The following is a 25,326-nucleotide window of genomic DNA, read 5'->3' on the forward strand; positions in this document are numbered from 1 at the left end:
GGAACCAAATCTCGGGTAGCTTGTGTGATGGTGCCCCACATTCCCATTCCGCACCTCATGGTGGGATGGAGAGAGATGAGATGTTATATGTGGGAAACTAAACCAAGAAGCGAAGTGAAAGATTTTCCACATCTATTCTTGCTTCTTATGCTTCTTGATACCCATCATCATATATCATACCCCGTCTCTTCCCTCTATTTCCTCTTGCCTCTCCCGGACACAGCTATCCAAGATGTCTCACCAACTCACAGATGTGGAAATGTAGGCCGACGTCTCATATCCGTTCTCAGCGGGAATGTCGAGAGCAGTTAGCTGATAAGGTTGTGTGTATTTCTTGCGTTCTTATAGGCTCAGATTGAGTTACAATGATATTCACACCGCCATTCAGAAAGCTGCTGCTAAGATCAAAGAGGAGTTCGGTGAGATTTAGTCCATATCGATATGGGGTATCGCTGACATGCATACATCGTCCTTTTATCGCTCATCGCTGTGTATATCCCTTATCTCTACATTTGTGACATAGCTCCTACCCTATTTATCGCCATTGGAGGAGGAGGATTCATCCCAGCACGAATACTGAGAACCCAATTGAAGACAGATCAAGATGGTAAAAAGAAGAATATCCCTATTCAGGCTGTCGGTTTGGTCTTATACGAGGACATGGGCGGCGTGAGTATTTTGTCTGTCTTCATCATTCACTATCTCACTTCCTCAGCTCCTGTTGCAAGTATTCGCAACGCGTATGACCTTGTGACCAGATATGATTGCTGATATGCCTGCTGCGTACGTATCTAGGTCGAAGAGAAAGTCGGTACAGAAGTTGTCAGAACTCAATGGCTTGATTTCTCGACGGTAAGTGCTCTTATTCCCTCTCGTCTTCAGATGTTCGTGCATCGATTCTGCTGGTTGGTACTTTTGCTGAGTTCCTGAATGTCCACAGCTCGGTTCAAACTTCACGCACGGCGGATTACTCGGACGACACATCTTGGTAGTTGACGAGGTGGATGATACTCGAACCACCCTTACGTATACCATCAGGGAATTGCAAATAGATATCAACAAGCAGTTAGCAGCCGTGGAGGATGATCAGGAACGAGAGAGGTTGAGGAAAGAGACTAAATTAGGTATCTTTGTGGTTCACAACAAGTCAGTAAAAATCTATATCTTTCAGTCGTCCCTCTGAAATTTGTTTTTCCGCGACTCATCATCTCCCTTATTACTGTGTGCTTTTCATGAATAAACTAATCTTGGTTTGAAATGCCTAGACTCAAACCCAAAGCTGCCGAACTCCCCTCCGACGTAGCTTACTTCTCAGCTGTCGACACCCCGGATATATGGCTCGCTTACCCTTGGGAGTGCGACGGTGATATCGATGCTCACGATGCTTTGAGAGTACATAACCCTAAACCTTAGGCTGATCAAAGGTGTCATTGTGCAACTTTATAGATGGGACTTGACAAGGATATGTATATCATGAATATCAATCCATAAACACATTGACTATTCTCCTTCCAGAATCAAGTACACTGCACAATTGTTTGTGTTCGTTTGCATTCTTCTCGTCTGACATGAAACCTAATTTTCCATACAATAAGAATAGGTATACCCATCAGGAATCAATTAACTTACTGTAACTTATGATACAGCTCTCCGCAATGAGAACAGATATCAATCATCATTCAGTCTTCAGCTTTAACGGTGTTCGTCGTTTCCTGACAGAAAAAGCAGCACAGCGGTCTCTCGTACTTCTCTGCTCTCTCCCTCTTACAAATCTCGCAACACCATCCCTACTTACTCTCTTTGAATCGGTCAAGTAACGTATCTTCACCATGTTCCCGAAGCTGCTATCCCCGTCTTCAAATTGGAGTTTGTATTTGTGGCATTTTCGCTGGGTTTGGGGAATAAGGAAAAGGAAGAAGATGATGGGTAGTTATTGGCCGGTGTAGGGGAAGCAGGTAATTGGTTGTAGTATCCTGTGGAGACATTAGATCCGTAGCTGTATGGATTACTATAAATGGCTGTGGAAGGATACGAAGGAGTAGAATATGGATTAGAAGAAGTGTATCTTAATTGATCATATCCAGATCCTGATCCAGCTGGGGTTGATCCTCCACAGTCGAAGTCCCATGGATTGGTGTGTTGTTATTCTTGAGTTGGATCTGTACCAGTCGAAGCTGGTCGTTGTGTTTGTCCAAAAGGACTTGAATAGCTTGGTTGTTGACCGTAGGGCTGCCAGGAAGACTGGGCTTCGGAAGTCTGATTGGCACTGGAGCTGTTGCCACTTTGACTTTGGTTCTGGTTGGGAGTCTGATATGGGTTTGCCGCCTGAGTGTGGCCGTAGGGTGGTCGATTCGCTGTTGCCCAGTATGGATACATCGTTGCTTGCTGTACCTGTAAGATATATCAACTCTATTTCGGAGTGGTATGAGTTGATGGTGGAAACATGAGGAATAATATTCCAGGGCTAAGGGAGATATCCATTTATGTAATTGTCATACATGTTCAAAGTTGCAAACTGAATAAGGTCGGTCTCGCCAAAAGAAGCATGATAAGCAACACAGGCAATCAGTTTCCCAGCGGGCTATGACCGAAAGATCATTGAAGTACGGTATCTACCCGACTGTTCCAAGAGTAGATATGATCTGGAGAAGTATCGTCAAATACTTACTGTCTTGTGTGTGACATCGTGTAGACTTCTCCTGCTAAACTGATTAGGCATTTGAGAGTCGCTGTGACATTTTGACTTCTGAGGCTTACCTTTCCAGACGTTGTCCTTTTTGTGCCTGTTGCTTAGCTTGAGGGATGCATTTCAACTAGCCCCAGAGGTGGGACAGATCGTCGTTGTGACGCTGGTAATGCGGGATTCTACAAAGGGGAGGTTCTCCTCTTCCAAATCAAAGGCAAGACTGTTCGCTTTGATGGGAGCCTGTGCAGATCAACATCAAAAAGACAAAAGAGCGCTGTCAAATGGTCATATGTTTCTTGATGACGGTGGTCTTCTCGTCAAGGTTATAAGGGCTGAAGCGATCAGATCCGTTTGTAAATCCAGGTTACTCTCCTATGCGTTGTTATCGTTGTTTCCATAATTCTGTTGGCCGCCATCGGCTTTTTTCACTGTACAAGATCCCAGAGCCGAAAACAATTTGAAATGCATGACCTTTCTCCTACACACTCTAATTCCCATGAACAACCAGACTCTTCGTATTATCGTTACATTCCCTACACCAAGTGAACCCATCAAATTTCATTTTCTTATTCTCACACACCACGCAAACATAATGATGCGGTTCTGCATACCTGCTAACCAAAGAGGGAAGCTGGTATGTCTTTCCTGTTCTTGGTGATGTCCAACTTAGATCCGACGATTCGCCGAACGGTTTATGGATAGGCTGGGAGATAGCTGTTGGATCTGTAATCCACCCTTTGGTACTTTGCTCAAACAACCCTGGGTCTTTGGAGTACATTTGGTATTGTTCCATACTAGGAAATAAAAATGGTTTCTTCGTTGCTGGTGATTTACCCACAGGAGGAGCAGGTGGTGGGCGAGGTTGTGGTGATGTAAAGCCAGAGAATGGGCTACTGTAAATACCGAACATCGATTGAGTAGGATAGTAACCGTATTGAGGGAATGTATTGGGTGAAAATGGATTAGGATTACCATAAGGTGGTAAAGAGCTAGGGTAGCTGTTGGGTGTATGATCAGGTGACGTATCAAGGAATTGTCTAATTCGCCATTCCTCTGGATCGATGGTGGTATCGGGTAATGGTCGACCAGTCCGGTAGAAGGTATAGTCAGTGGTATCGGGTGATTTCTTTGACTTGATCAAGATGCCACAAAGTCTGCTTGACCTCCTCTTGAGCGACATATCCATGCCAACTCACCATCCTAACGTTGTTTTCATCAAGAACATGGATGTAAAAGATCTGAATTGGGTTCTGAATAGAAAATGAGTTTGTATGCAAGGGAGTGTAGATTTGCGATGATGCGATGTATCATAAATTCGAAGTATTACAGATCGCCCTTGAGGCGTGTTTTCCTGTTTCGGAGGTTTTTCATTTTGGTAGCTCATCCTGATGATTGCTTTTGATGTGAAAAAAAGGACACCAAGGTTGTACACAAGCCATAATCTCAATGAAGATTTAGACTAACTTCAAGCTTATGCATGCATGTAGAGTTCTTCGGGTGCCCAGATCAGACAAAACAACTTCATTTGGCTCATAATACTAGACGAGTGGCAAATTGAGATTCCAAGAAACGAACTTAGACAATCAGATCATAATTCGTACACCTAGCTACTTGGATATTTACAACGCGGTTGATCAAAGACACTAAATGTAACACATTGATGCCTTGGGCTCTGCACACAACGAAGGGAAGGTGTCTTCTATGGTCCTTCGCACCACAAAGTCTTAGTATAAGTCCTACACTTATGACACCACAGCAGACCATCATTCTCATTCCTTCTGGTATCACAGAATTCGCATTCCCAGTGCTTGGTAGCCTTGTTAGAGGAACTTGAACTGGCAGCTTGTGAGGGGGGAGCTTGGTACGATGTCAAAGAAGAAGATGATTGGCCCATATTGGCAGGGAGATCAGTTACGGTAATCCATGAATGTCTTTGATAAGGCGATATCGAAGTCCAACCATTCTCTGGACTGAGATTCGGTTGATTCAATGATGAGAATCCCCCTGTACTGGGATTAGGCATCAGAACACTCGGAATATTACCTGCTCCTAATGGATTGGGATTAGCAGCTTGTTGTGAAGCGGGGTTTTGCGCTTGACCAGCATATGGATTTTGCGCCTGAGCGGGAGGTCGAGATGGAGGACTCATTGGTGGTGTGGGAGGGTAGGCGTATCCATATTGATATCCACCGACATTCGCCCAAGATTTGTTTGGATTCATGGCTGTGCTGATCATGGAGAGGTATCAGTGATACATAGGGCCAAGCTGTAACCTACCTGAGATTATATTTTGAGTCAGAGCTGTTGTGAGATCGATTTAGGTTTAGATTGACGTTTTCAGCGATTGCTATAGATCAGTCTGTAATAAATCGTTAGATTGTCATGAATTATCCATCGGATCATGGCATGCTTTATATATGCACAAGAGCGTACTCGGGAAGGCCAAAGCTGCAAGACCTCCCACACCCTCTCAGAAGCAAAGGTTTTATAGATGATAAGATACATCGATGACGAGATTTGAGAAGTGATGTTCAGCTTCTCCCCCACCTCGGTGAAGTCGGGAAAACAGTTCCATCAACATACAGTAGTCTAAATAGCAATTAACGCACATCTTACAGAGGTCTACACAGCTGCATACCTCAAGGGAGAAGCTTGGATCGAATGAAACCCTTCTTCATAAGGGCAAACATCTTGATTGAAGATTATCCGTAAGCGTTTCCTCGTTGTTTTTCGCCATTGGTGTTTCGGTCAGTGGGGTTGTTGTGTGTTTCCTGTGTTCTTAAAGGAGGGTCCTCACGATCAATGACGTCGACACGACCATTGGATACATTCAAGGGTAGTGAGTCCAGGATATATACTGAAACTGAACGAACACATACAAACAAGTAAATTAGTAAGCCCCACAGATCTGTCAAATTCCGGCTTTCGCTTATATTCCTGTCTACAACTTCGATAGTCCATGATGTAAATGCACTTTCGTTGTAATATAGGTACAATCAATCTCATGACACATCTCAGAGTTCTTCTAATTAGAGTCCACTAATTTTGATGGTCTTAGTAAATTTCCCACACTGATCGCACCATCCTGCACGTTTATCATCCTTCCTTCGCTTATCGCATTCAGCACATTCGAAACGCGTTTCCGCTGCTTCTAGATATTGTCGAATCCCGATCTGGTCATATGTTGGATTGGGGTGATACACGTGATTGACATACTGGCTGTAAGGGTCGAATGCTGTGTGATTAGAGAAAGACAAGGAAGATTGTTGGGTATAAGGTGAATAATTTTGATGAACGACGGAGATTTGAGAAGGATGGGGATGGGAAGTGTTGAATGAAGGTTGTGGTTGTGGGTGTTGAGAAGCTTGAGCAGGTTGATTGGTTTGATGTTGAGGATGAATGAAGGGATTCGGTGCGGCCGGGGAACCTTGATTATAGTAATGATGCATATATCCACCGTAATGTTGAGAAGAGCTATGACTCTGACAGTTGAGAGCAGGAATACTACCCGGGTGAACGAATTGAGAATGTTGTGGTGGTTTTGATTGAGGGATAAATCCGGGAGGGTCGTACGGCTGGTAGAATCCTTCGAGAGGGATTGACTTTTTCGCTTTTTTACCTTTCATTGTATCAGCATATGGAAACAGTTCATGAGGCAAACAGGAAGCTGAAGATACTGGTCAGATGTATATGTACGAGGTGCTCGATAAAATCACTGTATGATCACTCTCGATGCCCGATCTGTGACAGTACGATGGCAATTACTAGACGATCAGATCAGCGATCACCGCATGGTGTTGTTTGTCCGAAGAATATCATGCGAAAACATCAGATTTGATATGAGTATACCAACGAGGCTAGATCAGTAGTTCGCACACCACGAGTTGAACAAGTGGAACTGGCTAAGACGATCTGGAAGATATGAATTTTTACAGCAATACCTACTCCATTCCATACGAGTACAGGTACACATCTTCGAATGATCTGTTAACCCATGCGACAGTTCTATCATTGTTAGCTTTATTACTCCCATGCATCCCCATGCGTTACCGAGATCTGGACTCCCATGGACGGCAGGTTATAACATCATCAACCGCAAGCGAGGCGGCAAAAGCATGTTGCTTTCGCGGCAAAGATCGAATAAGGTTATCGGCATGAACGTTCCCTGGAGGAGCACGAGAGGATTGACAAAACCTCGAGAGGACTTTCGTCAGCTCGAGGTAAAGTCAAGGCTAAAGAATATCATAGTCGACCTCAGACTCAATATCAATATGATCGACAATCTCTATACTCTGGTGTGGCTGTGTGTAATGGATTGGAGATTGAAGGAGTTTCCAATTTTAGTTAATCCGATGACATCCAGCAGGAGAAAAGGGATGATTCCTTTGATCTGCTGTGCTGAATCATGCTTTGCCTTGAATCCTGAAGCTTCTCACTGTGTCTTCTGAATGTGCGTTAATGACTAGTAGTGTTCGTGATTGTCTTCTGGAAAGATTGGGACTTGCCCTTCTTTATTGTCCGTTGATCACGATTCGTTCTTCTAGACCAGATCGACGAGTAGCTTCAGACAGATGGCGTGCGAACATTGACCAACAAAGGATGTCAGATCTTTCGTTAGTAGATTGTTATTCATGAGCGATGATCCTTTTCCTTCCGGCAAAGGCCAGATCAATCTTTCCCAATCACGATGGTCTTTCAAGATGCAAGGTTGAATTCATATATTTGACAATGCCAAAAGGGAAATTAGATCATGATTCGATTACTGCAGTACACCGAAAGAGCATTGTTAATATACACATATCTTCCTCCTCAATAATTAAGGACCTCGAAGATCCTGCTTGATGTTAAACGTCTAAATATCCTTTCTTCCACGCATTTTGTTTGATTCTATACTATTCACAATTTCGACGATGGTGTCGATTTTGTGTTCCTTTTCTTCGTCAAGTCACCTCCGTCCTCCCTCTTATCCTTGTTCCCGGCTATCCGCCATGTTTTGGAAATTTAACTTGTCGTCAATTTGTTACATCGGTTTATACCGCTTGACCAGATTCAGGCAAATGACCGTTTTGCCTTATGAGGACCTCTGCCACATCAACAGCATGATTAGCGGATATACTCGTGATATTTTTGAATTCTTTTATGCAGAACCCTTTTCATTTTATATCAGGGCTGAAATGAGAGACAGGCGACTCACTGAAGAACTCATAACTCATCCAACTTATTGCCGTACTAGGCGCCACGGTTAAAACTCTAGGTAACATTCCTCTTCTCAGACCCCTCCATCCATCTCTATCTCTGATGATCCGTAATGCTTCGCCCATCGATTTGGCAGCTCGTATGCGTGGGTCAGAGTTTGATCCTCTTGTCTGTAACAAGGTCTACAGCAAAGGCAATGAAGTCAGTACAACCCACAGTATGATCATGCGATACTTTATGGGAATCTCAAGCTCACCTTAGCGACATCCAACGGTGTAGTTACAGCAGCTGCTAATCCACCAGCAATCCCACCTGCTGTACAGTGCGTTACCGGACTATAGCTTCCATCGGGATTCAGCAATGTCTTCAAGCTTTCGTAAGCGGAGAACTGGACAGCGGTGAATGGTACGCTCATCGTTAACGTCGTAGGGTACGATACGTAGAATGCGGCCAATCCTTCTCGGGCGTATACCGTTCGAGCACAGGACAAGACGGTTCGATGAGGGGAGTTTCGGATCTGCATTCGTTGTTTGATGACTGTATAGGTGATTTGATCAGTATCAAACCTTTGGGATCACAATGTGAAAACGAGGTCTGAAGCGCCGGGTAGAGGATGCAAAGGACGATGATGGAGTTCTGATATGATCTGTAGAAGCAGATGGGAGAAAGCTTGACTCAACTCACCATCAAAAGGATTCATCAAAGCATCACTTGATATCGTAGCAGCGGCACCTGCCAAAGCCGTTCCAGCTACACCCGCCCAACCTTCACCCCTCCCTCCACTGATCTCCCTGACAAACTCGTACATCCCGAAATGAGCTGCGTGCGCTGGACCGGCACCTAATATGACTGAAGCTACACCTCTCCACAATGACCTCAAACCCTCGGTAGTCGATATCGATCGGACATGCTGCATGATTGTATTCAATTGTGGTGCTGCCGCTCGAGCTGCGGACGTTGATGCTGATGCCGAAGCCGAGGTAGCGGCGGAAGCAGTAGCGGAAGATGGACCGACGCCAAGAGGTGTGAGGATGGGGTTGAGGGATGGGAGTACTTGCATTCGGGTCTATCAGGCCAATGGCAGATCAGTATCACTGTTATTGAAATACGCTTCCATAGCATAGCGATACGATGATTGTACTTACTTTGATCGAATCCACAGGGAAGATAGCGGCATGTTCTGAGATACCGGCCTTTAGGATAGTAAAAGTCAGCTTGACCCTTATAGACAGACCACACCGGGACCAGAGGTCGAGGTGAAGTTGATTGTGGGAGGTGAGACGAAACATACCATAGCTCCAGCCGCCATGTTTACCGCCCATCCACTACCCACAGGCAGACTCTCATAATCATGCTCTTCCTCTTCTTCCAACGCTACTGACGATTCACCTGCGGGCTGGATCGGCGGAACGTTGTGTATGTGAGCCGAATGAGGGTGTACGTGAAGCTGAGGGAGTGAAGAGCTGGAAGAAGAGGGTGTGGAGGATGACATGTTGAGATATCTGAAGCGCCTAGTTCTGGAATCGTTGATCTACCTTGAATGCGAGTGGAGATATTTGAATTTCAATAGCCAACAACTACAGGTGTTCCTCGGTGTAGTAGCCTGGTCGTTCCTGTTCAATTCTTGTGTAAGTGGGAGTAGATGTTATCGAGTAAACCTAGAGGGTATAACAAATATCAAGTGTCAGTTTGCCGAGGCGATGATGAAGGATCTTGGCTGCCCAAATATCAAGTGGAAGAAAATTGGAAGTCTCAAGCCAAAGCGTCATCGATAGATTCAGGTTTCAATGACCTGGTACAACGACATCGGCCGTTGAGATATACTGTTGTGAACATTCACATACTAGGTCTCTTGCCATTCACGATCTTTACTGGCATAACGGCCAGTAATTCGAGTCAACAGCAAGAAAGACGACACTCACTTCTAACCGATCTCTACCCTTTTGGCTCGAAGCGACGATCGAGAGCAGTATTACAATTCGTCTTGGTTCTGAGTGTAGGTCGTAACCTTGCTGAAGCTGGAGTGATCCCTTGAGATGATGAGCGATCTTACCTGAACGATGGCAATGCTATGATTTGTTGTGTCTATCTCTATGATGACTTTTTCTTCCTGGGTGGATGATGATTTGGGTGCATGTGGTTAGGATTTGTTCGGCCGGTTCAAAGTGCAAGTGGGATCAGAATCAGATAAAAATAATTTTGACGCCTACTCAAATATGGTGCAGTTACGTAAACAGGGCGGCACCTTCGGCATTTTTCCGACACATTGGAGTCAATCTGTTTTCCAGTCGACAGACATGCAAACCGTGTACTAGTTGGATAGAAACATAGAGGCATACGTGTATACATACAGGAAGGACATACACCATGGAGTTCACTATATGATGATATGGCAGATTCCGTGGGACAAGAAAGGAAGAACATCGTCACCGCCTATCACCGTTGTCGTTATCTCCTTGAACGTTTCACCAAGCCTGCTACTATCAACCCTGTCACTGCTGCTGCACCCGCTATGAGACCCATTCCTAAGAGTAGCATGAGATGTCAGTTTGCGTCGATCTACAGTACCTCGATCTGGACGGGAGAATATGTGTCCTTTATACTGATGATAAAGGCTAGGCGTCAAATAAACGCCCATAGCGCTACTCACCTATATAACCATCTCTCTGAACAGCCTGGTCGATCAGCGTTCGTAAAGATTGAGCTTGCATGTTCTCTGGCTCGACGGATAATAAGAGGTCTATAATATGACAAGTATCAGTGAGATGAACGCTACTCTAACTCCATGAATTACGGGGGTTGCGATGGAGAGAGCGATAGTGGTAGTGATGACCGTTGATATCACACATCTACTCACCATTGAACCTCTTGGCATACGCGTAATTCTTCAACTTGTAATACCCCACGGCGATGTAATACGTGCATTCCCTTCGGTGAGCGGGTGAAGCGGAATATATCTCTAAATCACATAAGTAGGTTAGTTGTACAACTTGGGCAGATAATGGACAGCTGATCATCATCTGGATGATTTTGGTCTTGCAGCAGGGGACTGGGAAGATTGACATACCTTGTAGTAATTTCACACCTTCCGTTTGATACTCTGCACTACCCGATTTGACTAGACCCCAGCCTAATTAGTCGTAAAGTGTATTGATCAGTAATGAAATATACAATTACATGACGATGAGGAAGGATGAGCGAGGTATTGTGAGCTCATGATATCGGTAAGGTAGACCAAAACATCCTGCTCGAACAGGAGGAAGAGCAACGCAGGTAGTTGCTTGAATGCGAACGACACCAACTCACCATAATTGAATTTACTCTGAGTAGTCACATGACCCTGTTCGATCTCCTTATAATACTGCGTCTTCAATACCTATATATGACAACCTGGTGTAAGTTCGTGCTATGATCCTCGAGAAGAAGAACATGTGTCTAGCTCACATGTAGTTCCTCGTAGCCCAAGGAAGTCTCGGCTTCAGCTGCGTATGGCAATTCGGTAGGCATTGTGTGTTACTGATCTCGTGGTTTGAGTGCGGTTTTGTGTCGTCTGAAAGACGCCCTTCGAAGTTTCGTTGACGAGTTGGGGGTTCTGTTGGTGCTGGTCTTGCTATAGATGTCTGTAGGTAGATGTTCGAATGGTGGCAAGATATTTCACGTATCTTCACGTAGCACCGTCATCAGCTCGGCTATGCATGGAGTCGACCTCCACTCCTCAGCGGGTCATTAGGAAACATCTCTAATCTCAATTACAGATCAGGTCCAAGCTTCTATTACTAAAAATACTAATCAACTCATCGAGGCATGACACGTGATATGAGATTTTGGTATGAACAACAAAAGTCAATAGATCAACTAATAAATCGGTACTACTTCACTCGCCGTTCATCCGTCCTCACATCTACCTTGACATTGATTCTACTCGGAGCGTACAGTGGTTAAGATCAGACGAACAAGATGTCAGCTTCAAATAGAGGTAAACCCTCTCTCATAGCGGCTGCTCAAAGCCAAAGCCAAAATCATAATCAGCCTCAGGCATCAACTTCGACTACAACACCAACTGTCCCTCCCAATCTAGCTTCCATACCCATGTCTGCCGTCTCTTCGTCCACATCTGGATCTGGTTCGATATCAGCTAGGTCCACTCCCGCTCCTTCTCAAGGTGGTAGCGTGCCTCCTTCAGGTGGTGTGCAGAGATTGAAGTTCAAGCCGAAAGTACCCATAAGAAGGGTCAAACAGTGAGTGGGATGTGACTTGTTGATTTGATTTTTATTACTTTGATTGATCATCATGCTGACGGTAATGAGTGGTGTTGTAGAGAAGTAGATGTGAAACCTGTGAGCTCTCGCCTGTTCCGACTACTCGGATGGTAATTCGACTTACGATATGCCTTTACTGTATATAGGACATATCGAACATACCCGCTTCGTCATCTACTCCAAGAGGGGGTATGCGCGGCTCACCGAGAGGACGAGGAGGACCAGGTAGAGGAAGAGGACGAGGGAATGCACCTTCAACATCCATCGCGGCGGGTGTCTTTGGTGGTCCAAGACCTGTTCCCAGTGGTAAGTGTTCATAAAAAACTTATTTTGGATTGATGATGAGTCAGTACTGACATTTTCATTTGTCTCGTGTATAGCCTCATCTTCTCGTAAATTCACTGCCAGCGCATCGACCATGACATCCCGTTTTGACGAGCAAGATATCGAAGTTTACTCTGATCATTCTGACCAAGAAGGTGGATCGATGGGTAGACCAATCGACATAGATATGGTATCTACCATGTCCGAATCTGCACCTACCTCTTTGTATAGAGATAGAAGGTCGAATCAGGATAAGAAAACTAAAGGCAAAGACGAGAAGAAAGAAAAAGAAAAGAAGAAGAAAAAGAAAGATAGCCCCTCCACCATTGAATCGGATGTGAATGTGGGATTAGGAGTAAAAGCAGAACCTATCTCACCTGAGAAACGACCTCAACAGCTCAGAGAGGACGATACGATGTTATCGGACGATGAGATGCAGGATAGGGATGATCAAGGTAGAAGAGTTAGAAACTTCGCTCAAACGGGTGGTATAGAAGAACCTCCCCATAGCACTCGCTCGCCAACTGGAGACAATGATGAGGATGATGAGGTGAATGAAGCTCAGATGGTAGATTTGAGTGAAAGTGAAGAAGAGGAGGAAGAAGAGGATATGACCGGTGATTTCAATCAGGTTGATGGATATGTGAGTGGTATCTTGTGAAACGCATAACTATCTTACATCTGTGCTGTTCATCGAATGAATGAGTTGAAGCTGATGATGACTCTGTCTGTTGTGCTTGAATAGGACAACCCAGAAGAGAAACTATCTATATTTCAATTCCCTCATCTCTTTCCGAAATTCCTTCCTGCCACTCCGGTCGACCTTACGACAGATACCAAACCCGATATCAACAACCCCACTACGACCGGAAGTGCTCAGAAGGATATCAAACCTGATATTAAACCTACTGCTGCACAATTACGATCCATTGGACCAGGTGGGAAAAAGTTACCCGAACCTTTACCTGAAGGAAGGGTAGGGACGATGGTCGTCATGAAAAGTGGGAAAGTGAAGATCGTAATGGGTAAAGATATAGTGATGAACGTGAGTAGTGCCCTTCTTGCTTTCGGAAACTGGTCTCCATTATCAGAGTCCTTATCTCGTGGGGTATATGTAAAGGGGGAAGGAATACTGATTATTCTTACGTATTGGGTTTTTAGGTGACACCAGGCTTGCCGACAACATTCATCCAGCATCTCGTCCATCTCGATGACAAGACCAAATCGGCTCATGTGTTAGGTGAAGTGCACAAGAACTACGTCGTGACCCCTGATATAGATCGATTGTTGGAAGATCTATATATCAACGGAGGAAAGACTCCTGGAGAGGTAGATGCTGAAAGAAGAAGACGTTTGATCAGGGAAAAGGGTTTGATGCCTATGAAAAGGGAGAGGGACTGAGGCTGAGTCCGAGACTGATGCGAGGGTACTGTACGTATATGATGAGATGAGGTATACGATTCGAGATGTAATGACTTTGCTTCTTATGGGCTCCACTAACGACCAAAACTGGTTGTGCACTGACTTTGACGAAGAGGGTGAATGAGGCTACAATAGTTGAATAACATATGTCAACTTGTTTTAACTGTAATCTTTTGCATCATTATCAAGGGATCGACTCGACACGCCAATCCTTCCACGGATGATCGAAGGGATGTATAACCAATTCTCATGGTATCCTTTGTGTTCCCTGGATATAGGATACAAAGGTAGTGAAGGTCGCAAGCTGCAGATATAGTCACTACCCAGGACAGTCGGGCAGAGTGGGTTGTTGTTGTATTTTGACATTTGTAGTAATATTTATACACAACTTTACTCTCCGTGTAGTCTTTGTTCATCATCTGTTTTCATCAGCTGCGACACAAAAGTCGATAATCAATGAGACACTGTCAATCTTGATACTTTTTCTGACGGAAAGGGGAAAATTTGTCAGAAAATCAGTTAACGGCTAACCCACACTCTCACTTAATCTACTGATACGGAGCGAAAAGACAATTATCATTGCGAACCGAGTAGCTTCAATAGACTAAGTTTTGGTAAGAAGAGAGTACCAGAAATGTCGACAGAAACAGCCATTCATATATCTTCAAGTATGCCTTTGAAACACGAAGGATTCATAAATGACGAACCAAGCAATATCTATAGGCAACACGAATTTCCCTCACCACCTACAGAATCCCTCAAACCACCATCCCCATCCATCAACCCTTCCGCTCAACTCCCTTCGACCCCGACTATATCAACTCTCCACTTACCCATACCACTCGTCTGTCTACCTTCGCACACACCTTCCAAATCTACCATCATACCTTCCTTGCCCCACAACCCTATAAACGGTGGCGGTGGAATAGGGAGTATACCGAGTTCGGTCAAAGATCTGAGAAGTCTAGCTTCGTCTATAGGACATTCTACACTGAGACCTATATCTACGAATGAAGGGGGGAGTACGATAAGACCTGCACCTGGACTTGGTGGAAGTTTGATTTCGTTTGGAGGTCAATTGAGGAATCTAGACAAATCGTTTTTGAGACAGTTTGTAACTCGTTCGAAAGAGGGTAGTGACACTTCTTCTAGCACTGTTAGATTGGATGAACATGGGATGATGGATGGAAGAAGATTGAGTGGGGAGAAGAAACCAGGGGGGATAGATGAGGTTGATGTGGAGTGGTGTTTCTTCTGTGGTAAGGAGAGGATAAGAGCTGAGATGGGGTTAAGAGAGGTGAATCTGGTGGAGATGCTTTCTCCAACTGTGATAGCACCAGGGATGGCGGAGAGTATACAAAATGAAGATGAAAAGGAGGGAGGAAAGAGTTGGCAGTGGGTTTGTAAGAGATGTGATCGGGAGTAAGAAAGGATACTAGTATAGGTGATGAGTTCAATTGAAGCAGTCGTTGTAGATTGGAAAGATTGTATACATATATATGAGATTCTGTTTCTCCTCGTTACCTACTATCTCTCTCGGTATGCATATGATACAGTACAAAATATGACTGACCGCATCCATGTTGACTGACTCTTTATTTACTTGCATTGATTTGGCCACCATAAGCGCCACAGACGAGCTTTTCGTCATCTCTGACTGAGTGGACGAGGTCAAGTGGAGGTCAACTTGAGCTGCAACATCAACGTTTGATCATCACTATTACTTCGCCCTCTCTCGCTTGCATCGTCATTCTCCTGTCTTCAACAGTCATATCAACAGGATTGAGGGGACTGACAAAATCTTTCAGCTGAGAATAGCTCGACACTCATATCGAACTAGCGATCCCCAAAGTCATGCACAATCCAATCATCATGTCCTCCTCTTCCTCCTCTTCACGACGTCGGTCCGTGGAAGATATGATCTCGCCTATGGATGTGGATTCTTTCGATTGGGCAGCTTACGAAGGAACATATCAAGGTGAGTGATCTTGCGCTATTTCTCCCTCTCAAAACCACTCCATCTATATGGTAGTAATACCTTCATTGCAAAGTATAGTATCGATCGCTGACACCATGATCCCAGGTCGAGCTTTGATCACCCGCCTAACCCACATTCCCACACTCCTCTTGACTTCTTCCTCCTCCCATCCTCCTCCCTATGCTATAGCCTTGTCCAAAGCAGCTCTAAAACGATTGATACCGCATATCAAGAATGATACATGGGATTATACCACCTATTTCCAAAGTGTCCGATTACTACTCGATCCCACATCACTTAAAAAGCCGGATGAGTCCACGATGGATATCGACGAGAGCGCCGCATCAGCAGTAGCGGGGGATGGAGAGGTGGATATGGAGTGGATCGAGAATGTAAAAGAGCTGGAAAGAAGGGAAAATACAAGGTTGGATGTGGAACTGAGAGGGTATTTGAGTAATTTGATTAAAGAGAGTATAAGAGTGAGTAGCAAAGTGTACTTTTCACTGATTATATGAACTATAAACTCGGGATTCGATCATAATAAAGAGAGGTACTGTATGCTGATGTATGTGAATATGGATTGGTTAGCTCACGTACCTCGCTTTCGCACAAATATCGATCAAAGTTGGAAATTCATCTTCTGCGATGAAGAATTATGGAGCAGCAAGAGAGTATAGTACCAGTCCTCAACATCATGTAGATCTAGGTGTTGGGATCGTAGAGGTGAGTGGTGCAGACTGCTTCTTAAATGTGGACTATAAGTTACCTTCTCTGTCCTGTATCGTTATAACGTACATCTCGATGACAATGAGGACTTGTGATCGTATACCAGCATCGAGCTGAGCTGATATACTTTACTCGGACAGACCCTCCTTGCATTCAACCTCCCTGCCACACTCCCAGGACACATCTCAAAGCTCGAAGCAACCCTGGACCGATTACATCCTCCACCAACAAGCAGCAAGAACCAGGCTGAAGCTGCCAGTGTGACGGCTTCGGACATACGAGAAAGAAGGGAGAACGAATTGAGGAGTCTGTCAGTGAGAAAAAGCGTCATGGTCAGAATCAAAATTGCCAAAGGGCTCGTGGCGCTGTATAATCGAGAATGGGCCAAGGCCGCGAAAGAGTTATTGGGTGTTCAGGAGGATTGCGGTGGGCAAGGTGATTACGAAGGGAAGGTGAGTGGAGTTCTAGCTGATGTTCGGACTTCACGTCACGGCTGAGACACAATTTAAAAAAATGGGAACTCGATGCTGACATGTCTCAATTGGTCCAATAGGCAATTTCTACCTCTGACATTGGATTGATCGTCACATTCTGCACATTAGCAAATGGAGACAGAGATCAGATTAGAAGAGTTCTGTTGGAAAATCCAAATTACAAATCACAGATTGATGATTCGAATTCATGGTTGATTGATCTGAACAACTCGTTTGTTGATGCGGATTATGGACAGGTCATGAGATTGCTTTACAAATCCGAGGTGGGTTACTATCTACCGTATGACCATTGACACATGAAATGCTAAACTGATGCGAATGTTTATGACTTCACAGCCTATCCTCCTACTCAATCCATTCCTTTCAGCCCATACTACCACCTTAATCGACCTTATCCAGACTAAATGCATACTCCAATATGTCCAACCCTTCTCCTCTATCAGGATCCAAACTATGGCGAATTCCTTTGGACTGACAGAAGAGCAGATATTGCGTTTGGTAGAGGGTTTGGTGGAAGGGAAAGAGATCAGAGGAAAGATAGATCTTATAGATCATGTAAGTTCTTTACCACTGTTGCGATGATCTTTTGACATATTATGATGAGCCGAGTTGACAGACTCATGCGCGATTGTAGGTGATTAACATGACCGAACCGGATTATCGAAATGAAATGTTCAAAAACGCCTATCAAGTAGGTAAGAAAGTTAGTGAGGTGACTCAATCAGCTATTTTAAGGATGAAAATGTAAGTTGGACTTTTTTTTTTATTTGCTGAAATCCCTGAGAATTTTAATGAGACTAATTCATCATGCGGACTTTTTCTTGGGTTTTGGTATAGGATCGAAGCTGGTTTGATCGTTGACCCACGACCACCTAAATCTGAGAAACCAGGTTCAGGTGTAGATGAGAAAGGTCAATTGGTATTGGATGAAGGGTTAGGTGAAGGATTGGGGATTGAGCCTGATTCGTATCAGGTTTAGGTGTCGATGAAAAGGTTCGATGAGGTGCAGGACAGATATGTCACAAGCACATGACTACTGAGGAGGTGAGATGAGACGATGAGCGTGAAGTTTCATGTATAAAACGAACGAAAACGACGAGTTGTAATATAATTTGAGTTGGTGATGACAACATGCATAAAGAAGATGTATATACATACATGAAATCCACTCGTGACAATACAATACGGGATGATACAAGATATGATATGACAAGATGATGACAGTGACACTGACATGATAATGTATCAGAAGAGTATGGAAAATGACATATTTTTGATGATGTTATGCTCCAAGACAAGCACATAAGATATATGTTGTCATTGCACTTTCATGCCTCCCGCTGATGAGATATTCCAACTAGATCCTCCTCCTTTCCCTTTCCCTTGCCCAGTACTTTGTTTGACATTTATCCTCAATTTCGATAAACTACCACCATGCTCTTTCTCCCACTCATCGTCCTCAAAGAAACTCTCCAAAGCTCTCTGTTCCCTATTCTCTTTATTCGCGAATTGCTTTTTCTTATGACCATTGATGGTTTCCCCACTTCCACTTTCCAGTGGATCATCTCCGAGTGATTCTTCTAATTCCGAAAGGTTTAAATAGGTATTGGCGATTCCCAAATCTGTGTTTTTCGTTAATAGTTGAAATCTCTTGAATTGTTTGGATTTCTCCCTTTCTTCATTTTCTTCCTGGAAAGGTGAGCTGGAGGTAGCTGGTTGAGAAGGTATTTTGGATGAAGGTATTTGTCGACGAGAGATGATTAGTGTTTTGCGAGTATGGAGGATACGAGGATGAGTTGATAACGCGGTGTATGGCAAATTGTTCAATGATAGGAGATCGTGAGGCTGTTGAATGAGATTAAATAGATCGATCAGTATGATGGAGAAGGGTGAGATGGGGGGATGGAAAAAGAATGGAAGGGGAGCTTACATCAGTTGCGTACCGCCTTGAGATAGATAGAAGTGTATCGGATCTCTGGATTTCATGAGTTACTTCGACTGTCTCGTATTTACCTTCGTCTGCCGCTGGGATGACCGCAGGAGTGGAAATGGAATTATCTGGCGGTAACGTGTCGGTAGGCTCTTTCAATGCATCTAATGCACTTTCTGACGAGTCTTCGTTGATTGTACTGTCTCGAATGTTCTGTCGGTTTCGATTGGGGTCATTGTATTGCTGAGAATTGATGTCTTCATATCCTGGTGGTGCATCTGCGTCGTCGTCCTCCTCCTCATCATCATCATCGCAATCACCAATTTCAAATACAACCTCATCCCCATTATTCTCTACGATATCTCTTGCTAAACCATGATCATTCCTACTCCCACTTGATCCACCGGGTCTGGATATACTAGCCCCACCTTTCAATTCGGAAGTACGAGGATCACCACATCTCAGACATGGTATGTATTCTTTCAACCTCGGATTCCTGTTGATGCAACTTGGACATATCGGGGTGGAACAACAGGGAGTGATGAAAGATTGTTTGAAGAGATTGGGGGGTAGTTCGGATGAGCATGTTTGGCAGGACATCGTGTATTGCTAGGGTTTATCGAGAATCTTGTTTCTGTTGGACTGTATATCTAGCAGAGTGCGATTTACGATCTACGCAATAAGTGTACTCGATGTGATAGACCTTTGAGGTGTTCTGTACCAATTGAATGCCTTTCCACAGCGGGTGTGAATGTGAGTCTGTTGGGGACACTGACCTATGAGTCCTCCTTGCCAGGTAATCCTATACCGTGCTCGAAACCTAGAAAGCTGTTGATGTTATATCGAGTGACATCTCAAAGATCAGTCGCATCGCTGATTACAGTGATCGATATATGTGTGAATTGAGTGGCAAACCTCCACCTGGTCGAGGATGAGGATGCTGATCATCGCCACATCCCGATAAAACCGAGGTACGGTTATGAACCACGAAATAACGCCGGCGGTACTATGGTCAGTGTGGGGTAAATTAGCACTGCGTTCTGGTGTGATTAATTGTATTCCAGATATGTGGAGGTGACGTGCTTAACCGTAGAGTAGAGAGTGGTGCACGGACCCACACTCACACCAACTCCAAAAGTCACTTCACTTTGACCAGCAGTTGGCAATCCAAAATATCCCATCCTCTCCTTCACTCTTTCCTCTTATCCCCTCCCCCTAGTCGACGTATATGAACATCGCTATTCGTAGATTGTCAACTACCGCAAAACATCTATCGAACAAAATGTCAGGAGAATACCAAACTAGAATCGTTGGCGTGAGTTCATCCTATATCATGTCTGTGAGGAGCAGTTGCCTGACTTGAGATGAATTAGGCTGCCAACACCCTCGGTTAGTTGCTGCAACACAAAGCGAGAATCTGCTCACTAGCAATGCTGAATATCCTTATTTTCATGTAGAACACCGAGTCTTCCTTGAGAAAGAGGGCAAGGTCGTCTCCCCTTTCCAGTGAGTGCACGTTTCTTCGTTAGCTGTAGAATTGTTGCACACGGTAGAGCCATTAAGCTGATTCATGGACAATAGCGATATCCCTCTCTTCGCTGATGAGTCCAAGACCGTACTCAACAGTGGGTTCAGCGTTCTCAGCTATTCCGCCCCAGACTCCCCTTCATGTCACGCTAGCGAAGCTGTTAGCTGATATTCTCATAATGTCGTCTTTTAGTGGTTGTTGAGGTACCAAGATGGACCAACGCCAAGTTGGAGATCTCTAAAGAGGAGGCTTTCAACCCTATCAAGCAAGGTGGGTTTAGATATTCTATTGATTACAGTCTCTTAACTTGAACGATATGCTGATTGATTCGACTGACTCATGATAGATATCAAGAAGGGTAAACTCCGATACGTCCGAAACTGTTTCCCTCACCACGGTAAGTTATTACGACTGAACTCGTCTGTTCACATTGTTCGCGTACAAAGATGTGTTAACTGATGTATGTAACCAGGATACATCTGGAACTACGGTGCCTTCCCTCAAACATGGGAAGACCCCAACGTCAAGCACCCTGAAACCGGTGCCAACGGTGATAATGACCCTCTCGACGTTTGCGAGATTGGTGAAGCCGTAGGATACGTCGGTCAAGTCAAACAAGTTAAAGTCCTTGGTATCATGGCTCTTTTGGACGAAGGCGAAACAGATTGGAAAGTTCTCGTCGTCGATGTCAATGACCCATTGGCTCCTCGATTGAACGACATTGAAGATGTCGAGAGACACCTTCCTGGTTTGATCAGAGCTACCAACGAATGGTTCAGAATCTACAAAATCCCTGATGGTAAACCCGAGGTGAGTGTGATGGACTTAAAAACATTCAGCATGTCCTCGAGAGATGTACAGCATCGAAGCGCTCGCTAACATTGTCAAATCGCTGTGATCACACAGAACGTCTTCGCCTTCTCCGGTGAAGCCAAGTCCAAAAAATACGCCGTCGAGATCATTCACGAATGTCACGAGGCTTGGAGAAAATTGGTTCACGGTGAGACCGCCGCCAGCACCGATGCTTACAACTTGGCCATGTGAGTTCCCGTCTAAGCCGACGAAGTTATCCCTTTGGGTTGTCTTCACCTAAGGGAGTATGCTTATTGTACTGGTCATAGCCACAACACCACCGTTAAAGGATCCAAGGGAGTCGTTTCCACCTCCGACAGCGTCTACACTTCTCTTCCTGCTGATTCTAGAAAACCTGCTGCTCCTATCGATCCTTCCGGTAAGTTTATGCTAAATATCGTGGGCAGAGAGGTCGGCGTACTGATGATTTGTCTTCTTATAGTCGACAAGAGTTTCTTCATCTCTTCTGCTTCTGCCTGAACTCCGTCAAGTAGATTATAGAAGGGTGATCATGCCGTTCAAACTTTAGTCATATAGTCAAATAAACAATAAAGCTGTTTTGGTGCATGGATGCATGGTAATATACAGTGAAATGGAGTCGACATGAGGTGGACATGGAAAGTACGATAACTCTCATTGAATATACAACAACTAATCTAATGGCTGGACACGTCATATATACAACTATTCTGACTGATTTCTTTTCCATCTGTGATATATCACTCCTGAACTCTAATCCGTAAGAGGTAGTCCCATCTCCTGGTGTATCTCTCTGACAGTCCTACCCGTAAGTTGAGCGTACTACCATTCCGAGGAAGGTAGAAGACAAGAGAAGCAGGAAGGTGAACATATATTGTCAGCTCATCGTTGCTCTGCGATGTTGGTTGAAACAGATGCTCACTTTACCTATCAATGCTTGAGTACCATCTTTGATCTCGTTATATTCATGTAACAATTTGATATGATTTTGAACGATTTGTTGCGGATTATGATCACTGTTGCACATATTATGATCAAAGTGAATCTCATTAATATCCCTGTAGTTATATGTTATATGTATGTAACCGGTGACTCACCCTAATTCGATTTTCAAGACTGTCAGCTCTGCTTGTAGCTCCCTGATATGTTCTGCGTGTTTGGAGTTTGCAGTGTTTGTTGATAAAGGAGAAGTGGGGGTGAGTGTATCGTGGGTTTCGGTAGACGTGGAAGAAGGGGGAGTGGGACTGGGCTATATGATCACCAAGGTTTCTGTCAGCTTCGTATCGGTCTAGAATGAGCAGGATGTGGCTAGCTCACTTCGGACATGATACGTATCTTGGTGTGAGCGATGGTCTTTCTGAGTAGATGGATTGAGAAGAAGAGGAAGATGTTTACAATTAGATGAAGCAATTGATGGACATCCAAAGTGGAGGTGACGTCACTTGCTAATGTTCGTGAAGGAGACGAGTGATAAATCAGTCGCGAACGAATATATTCATCCTTTCTTTCACTTTCACTTCACTCACTCTCAAAGACTTGTTCGTCCTAGAGCAGACAGAGGACTGCGGTATGTGCTCACAGCATGAGAACCATTCTTCATCTTCGTCTTCGTCAAAGAACCAAACGACAAAAAATGGGAAGAGGAACGAACTTGACATTCCAGATTGGGAGACCATTGATCTACCGCCAGATCATGTATTGAGTCACTGTAAGCTAGCGACCTCCCATGTTTTCGTGAATCACAGCTTATACTGGTGTCTATTACAGTGACCGACGCACATTGTCATCCTACCGACCTCACTCATCCTCCAGAGGTGTACGATAAAGTAAAACTGGGTGGATTGGCTAGTATGGCCACCATAGTTGAGGATCAGGATAAGGTCAGAGAGCTGAGTGAAGAGAGGGGCTGGTATACTGCTAGATCAAAAGGGAAGGGCAAAGAGGGACATGGAGTAGGAGTGGTAGCATGTTTTGGTGAGTCGGCCTTATGCATCCACATATGTTATCTAATCTTAGGCTAAATTATTGATGTATGAATATATAGGCTATCATCCATGGTTTACCCATCTATATACCCTCTCTTCCGCCCCACCGTCAAAAGAACAACATTACTTTTCACTGTTCTCACCTAAATCTCAAAATCATCAAACGCTTTTGAAAGAATTATTACCCTATCTACCTGAACCTAAACCTTTCAAACCTCTCTTGGAGAAATTACGAAACGATATCACGAGAAGTAAAGATGAAGGCAGAATGACGATGTTAGGTGAAGTGGGCCTGGATGGGAGTGCTAGGATGAGATGGCCCAAGAAAGCTAAACATTTACATCCGGATTACAAAGATAAATCTCAAAAAGGAGAAGAGGGAGATGGAGAAGAGGAAGAGGAAGAATGGAAAAGGTTGACACCGTTCAAAGTGCCCATGTCGCACCAGCGGGCTATTGTAGAGAGACAATTGGATCTGGCTGTGGAATTGGATGTGAATGTCAGTCTTCACAGTGTCGCTTGTGCAGGTGAGTGTGTAAATCCCGGTCAGGTATTGACATTGATGTCTATGGTGGCAGGTCCATCTCTCGAGACTCTCATTTCGATGCGGGATAGACACGGGGTCAGGTTTACGAATAATATAAATGTAGATATACATTCAGGGGGTGGTTGGTCACCTGACTTTTGGGAACAGGCTGAGGTGAGTCAGGTCGAATACTACATGGATATCGACCGGAGGGTGCAGCTGTACCAGATGATTGGAGACTGGTTATTGATTGATTGATATTTGTTCCTAATCCTGTATTGTTATGATAGAGAAATCTTTTGAATATCTACGCTTCCCCCTCAATATTCATAACCGGTCGATCACCCACTGCTTCCTCATTGATAAGTAAAATATCAAAAGATCGTTTGTTGGTCGAGTCTGATTCTCACGATGTCCGATTAAGCGATAGACTTGTATGGGCTGCCACAGAATGGATAGCCAGATGCAAAAAGTGGAAACTAGAGGGTAGGGATAGGCATCCTGACGATGACGATGGTGAACAAGTGAAGGAGTGGGACTTGCAGGACGGAGGTGACGAGGAAGAGGAAGATCAGTTTGATGAGAAAGGTAGATTGAAGAAGGTCAAGGAAGCGGAGCAGGATACGTGGACTGTAAGAACGTTGGAAAGGAACTGGAGGAGGTTCATGAGAATTGATGAGGTTGTGTGACATGTATAGGTGACGATTTGATGGTAAGCGAATCTCAATGCATGTCTCATTCATCTTTTCAATCTGGCTAATCATTATCAAAAAGTATTATTGGACAGTAAAATGTGATTATTCTGGATCGCATACTTGCATCAGTAAATGCAATCATATCGTCGAATAATTCAGCAACTCACTTTTAACGAGACCGTACAGACCACAGATTCCAGATATCATCAAAGCGTTCCTATCGATTGCTATCAACCAGCTGACTAATCTGGTGTCTGTCCGTTGAGGGGCGAGAGATGCACAAAAGAATACCATGTAGACAGCGGCAGATCCCGATACTCCGAATGAGAATTTGATCACCTGCACGAATCGATTGTGAAGATCGCTGTCATAACTGTTGACGGAAATCAGCGCGAATCATGGACGAGGAAGAGGTGATGGCCATCGCGCCTCACCTAAGATATGGCATCCCTAAAAAAGGTAGTAAAGACAAACCAAATCGATCCCCCAAACGTATACACCTGATCAATGAGGCGAAAGTCAGCGTTTGGTTACATGAAGACTCATCTCGTAGTGGCGAAGGACTCATCGAGTGCCAGATACTCTCGCCAGTCCATGCTCAGCTTCGCATCTTTTGTACTCTTCATTTCAACGGAGGAAAAAGCAGGAGGGTGAAGTGGAGAACCGGGATATGCCTCTCTGGGGGAGAGACCAAGCTGAGGAAGGACGAGATGATAATTAGAGGTGATCAATTCGTTTTACTCATT

The 25,326-nt window shown here is 44.4% G+C and overlaps 14 protein-coding genes across 14 annotated transcripts; 6 read left to right on the top strand and 8 right to left on the bottom strand.

The window, feature by feature from the left end:
• Nucleotides 1–232: 232 nt before the first annotated feature.
• On the top strand, nt 233–1,413 carry I203_103024 (uncharacterized protein; the record flags this gene model as incomplete). Its single annotated transcript, XM_019147300.1, has 6 exons — nt 233–261; nt 349–419; nt 524–669; nt 796–852; nt 941–1,146; nt 1,266–1,413. 6 exons carry the CDS (start codon nt 233–235, stop codon nt 1,411–1,413), a joined length of 657 nt encoding a protein of 218 aa, XP_019003850.1.
• A 411-nt stretch (nt 1,414–1,824) lies between these two features.
• Nucleotides 1,825–2,376, bottom strand: I203_103025 (uncharacterized protein; the record flags this gene model as incomplete). Its single annotated transcript, XM_019147301.1, has 2 exons — nt 1,825–2,096; nt 2,166–2,376. 2 exons carry the CDS (start codon nt 2,374–2,376, stop codon nt 1,825–1,827), a joined length of 483 nt encoding a protein of 160 aa, XP_019003851.1.
• Nucleotides 2,377–3,173: 797 nt separating this feature from the next.
• I203_103026 (uncharacterized protein) lies at nt 3,174–3,866 on the bottom strand (the record flags this gene model as incomplete). The annotated part of the gene is made up of 1 exon (XM_019147302.1): nt 3,174–3,866. The coding sequence occupies one exon, from the start codon at nt 3,864–3,866 to the stop codon at nt 3,174–3,176; it is 693 nt and encodes a 230-aa protein (XP_019003852.1).
• Nucleotides 3,867–4,385: 519 nt separating this feature from the next.
• Nucleotides 4,386–4,907, bottom strand: I203_103027 (uncharacterized protein; the record flags this gene model as incomplete). Its single annotated transcript, XM_019147303.1, has 1 exon — nt 4,386–4,907. The coding sequence occupies one exon, from the start codon at nt 4,905–4,907 to the stop codon at nt 4,386–4,388; it is 522 nt and encodes a 173-aa protein (XP_019003853.1).
• Nucleotides 4,908–5,715: 808 nt separating this feature from the next.
• On the bottom strand, nt 5,716–6,312 carry I203_103028 (uncharacterized protein; the record flags this gene model as incomplete). The annotated part of the gene is made up of 1 exon (XM_019147304.1): nt 5,716–6,312. The coding sequence occupies one exon, from the start codon at nt 6,310–6,312 to the stop codon at nt 5,716–5,718; it is 597 nt and encodes a 198-aa protein (XP_019003854.1).
• A 1,404-nt stretch (nt 6,313–7,716) lies between these two features.
• Nucleotides 7,717–9,374, bottom strand: I203_103029 (uncharacterized protein; the record flags this gene model as incomplete). Its single annotated transcript, XM_019147305.1, has 6 exons — nt 7,717–7,769; nt 7,881–8,064; nt 8,139–8,419; nt 8,567–8,948; nt 9,028–9,075; nt 9,174–9,374. 6 exons carry the CDS (start codon nt 9,372–9,374, stop codon nt 7,717–7,719), a joined length of 1,149 nt encoding a protein of 382 aa, XP_019003855.1.
• Nucleotides 9,375–10,330: 956 nt separating this feature from the next.
• On the bottom strand, nt 10,331–11,389 carry I203_103030 (mitochondria fission 1 protein; the record flags this gene model as incomplete). Its single annotated transcript, XM_019147306.1, has 6 exons — nt 10,331–10,407; nt 10,533–10,622; nt 10,740–10,841; nt 10,950–11,012; nt 11,189–11,258; nt 11,327–11,389. The coding sequence occupies 6 exons, from the start codon at nt 11,387–11,389 to the stop codon at nt 10,331–10,333; spliced, it is 465 nt and encodes a 154-aa protein (XP_019003856.1).
• A 450-nt stretch (nt 11,390–11,839) lies between these two features.
• On the top strand, nt 11,840–13,866 carry I203_103031 (uncharacterized protein; the record flags this gene model as incomplete). Its single annotated transcript, XM_019147307.1, has 6 exons — nt 11,840–12,120; nt 12,201–12,219; nt 12,288–12,447; nt 12,522–13,108; nt 13,211–13,510; nt 13,627–13,866. The coding sequence occupies 6 exons, from the start codon at nt 11,840–11,842 to the stop codon at nt 13,864–13,866; spliced, it is 1,587 nt and encodes a 528-aa protein (XP_019003857.1).
• A 655-nt stretch (nt 13,867–14,521) lies between these two features.
• Nucleotides 14,522–15,313, top strand: I203_103032 (uncharacterized protein; the record flags this gene model as incomplete). The annotated part of the gene is made up of 1 exon (XM_019147308.1): nt 14,522–15,313. One exon carries the CDS (start codon nt 14,522–14,524, stop codon nt 15,311–15,313), a length of 792 nt encoding a protein of 263 aa, XP_019003858.1.
• A 446-nt stretch (nt 15,314–15,759) lies between these two features.
• I203_103033 (uncharacterized protein) lies at nt 15,760–18,064 on the top strand (the record flags this gene model as incomplete). The annotated part of the gene is made up of 8 exons (XM_019147309.1): nt 15,760–15,865; nt 15,971–16,344; nt 16,454–16,588; nt 16,732–17,043; nt 17,145–17,348; nt 17,422–17,640; nt 17,720–17,829; nt 17,923–18,064. 8 exons carry the CDS (start codon nt 15,760–15,762, stop codon nt 18,062–18,064), a joined length of 1,602 nt encoding a protein of 533 aa, XP_019003859.1.
• A 338-nt stretch (nt 18,065–18,402) lies between these two features.
• On the bottom strand, nt 18,403–19,615 carry I203_103034 (uncharacterized protein; the record flags this gene model as incomplete). Its single annotated transcript, XM_019147310.1, has 2 exons — nt 18,403–18,930; nt 19,016–19,615. 2 exons carry the CDS (start codon nt 19,613–19,615, stop codon nt 18,403–18,405), a joined length of 1,128 nt encoding a protein of 375 aa, XP_019003860.1.
• Nucleotides 19,616–20,297: 682 nt separating this feature from the next.
• On the top strand, nt 20,298–21,875 carry I203_103035 (inorganic pyrophosphatase; the record flags this gene model as incomplete). Its single annotated transcript, XM_019147311.1, has 10 exons — nt 20,298–20,330; nt 20,389–20,404; nt 20,473–20,521; nt 20,597–20,640; nt 20,736–20,813; nt 20,890–20,940; nt 21,016–21,353; nt 21,450–21,583; nt 21,665–21,774; nt 21,838–21,875. The coding sequence occupies 10 exons, from the start codon at nt 20,298–20,300 to the stop codon at nt 21,873–21,875; spliced, it is 891 nt and encodes a 296-aa protein (XP_019003861.1).
• A 252-nt stretch (nt 21,876–22,127) lies between these two features.
• On the bottom strand, nt 22,128–22,700 carry I203_103036 (uncharacterized protein; the record flags this gene model as incomplete). Its single annotated transcript, XM_019147312.1, has 4 exons — nt 22,128–22,196; nt 22,297–22,390; nt 22,472–22,623; nt 22,692–22,700. The coding sequence occupies 4 exons, from the start codon at nt 22,698–22,700 to the stop codon at nt 22,128–22,130; spliced, it is 324 nt and encodes a 107-aa protein (XP_019003862.1).
• A 243-nt stretch (nt 22,701–22,943) lies between these two features.
• On the top strand, nt 22,944–24,574 carry I203_103037 (uncharacterized protein; the record flags this gene model as incomplete). The annotated part of the gene is made up of 5 exons (XM_019147313.1): nt 22,944–23,082; nt 23,142–23,348; nt 23,419–23,886; nt 23,938–24,059; nt 24,176–24,574. 5 exons carry the CDS (start codon nt 22,944–22,946, stop codon nt 24,572–24,574), a joined length of 1,335 nt encoding a protein of 444 aa, XP_019003863.1.
• Between the last annotated feature and the right edge of the window lie 752 nt (nt 24,575–25,326).

The sequence above is a fragment of the Kwoniella mangroviensis genome (assembly GCF_000507465.2).
Source record: "Kwoniella mangroviensis CBS 8507 chromosome 1 map unlocalized Ctg01, whole genome shotgun sequence".
NCBI lineage: Eukaryota > Fungi > Basidiomycota > Tremellomycetes > Tremellales > Cryptococcaceae > Kwoniella > Kwoniella mangrovensis.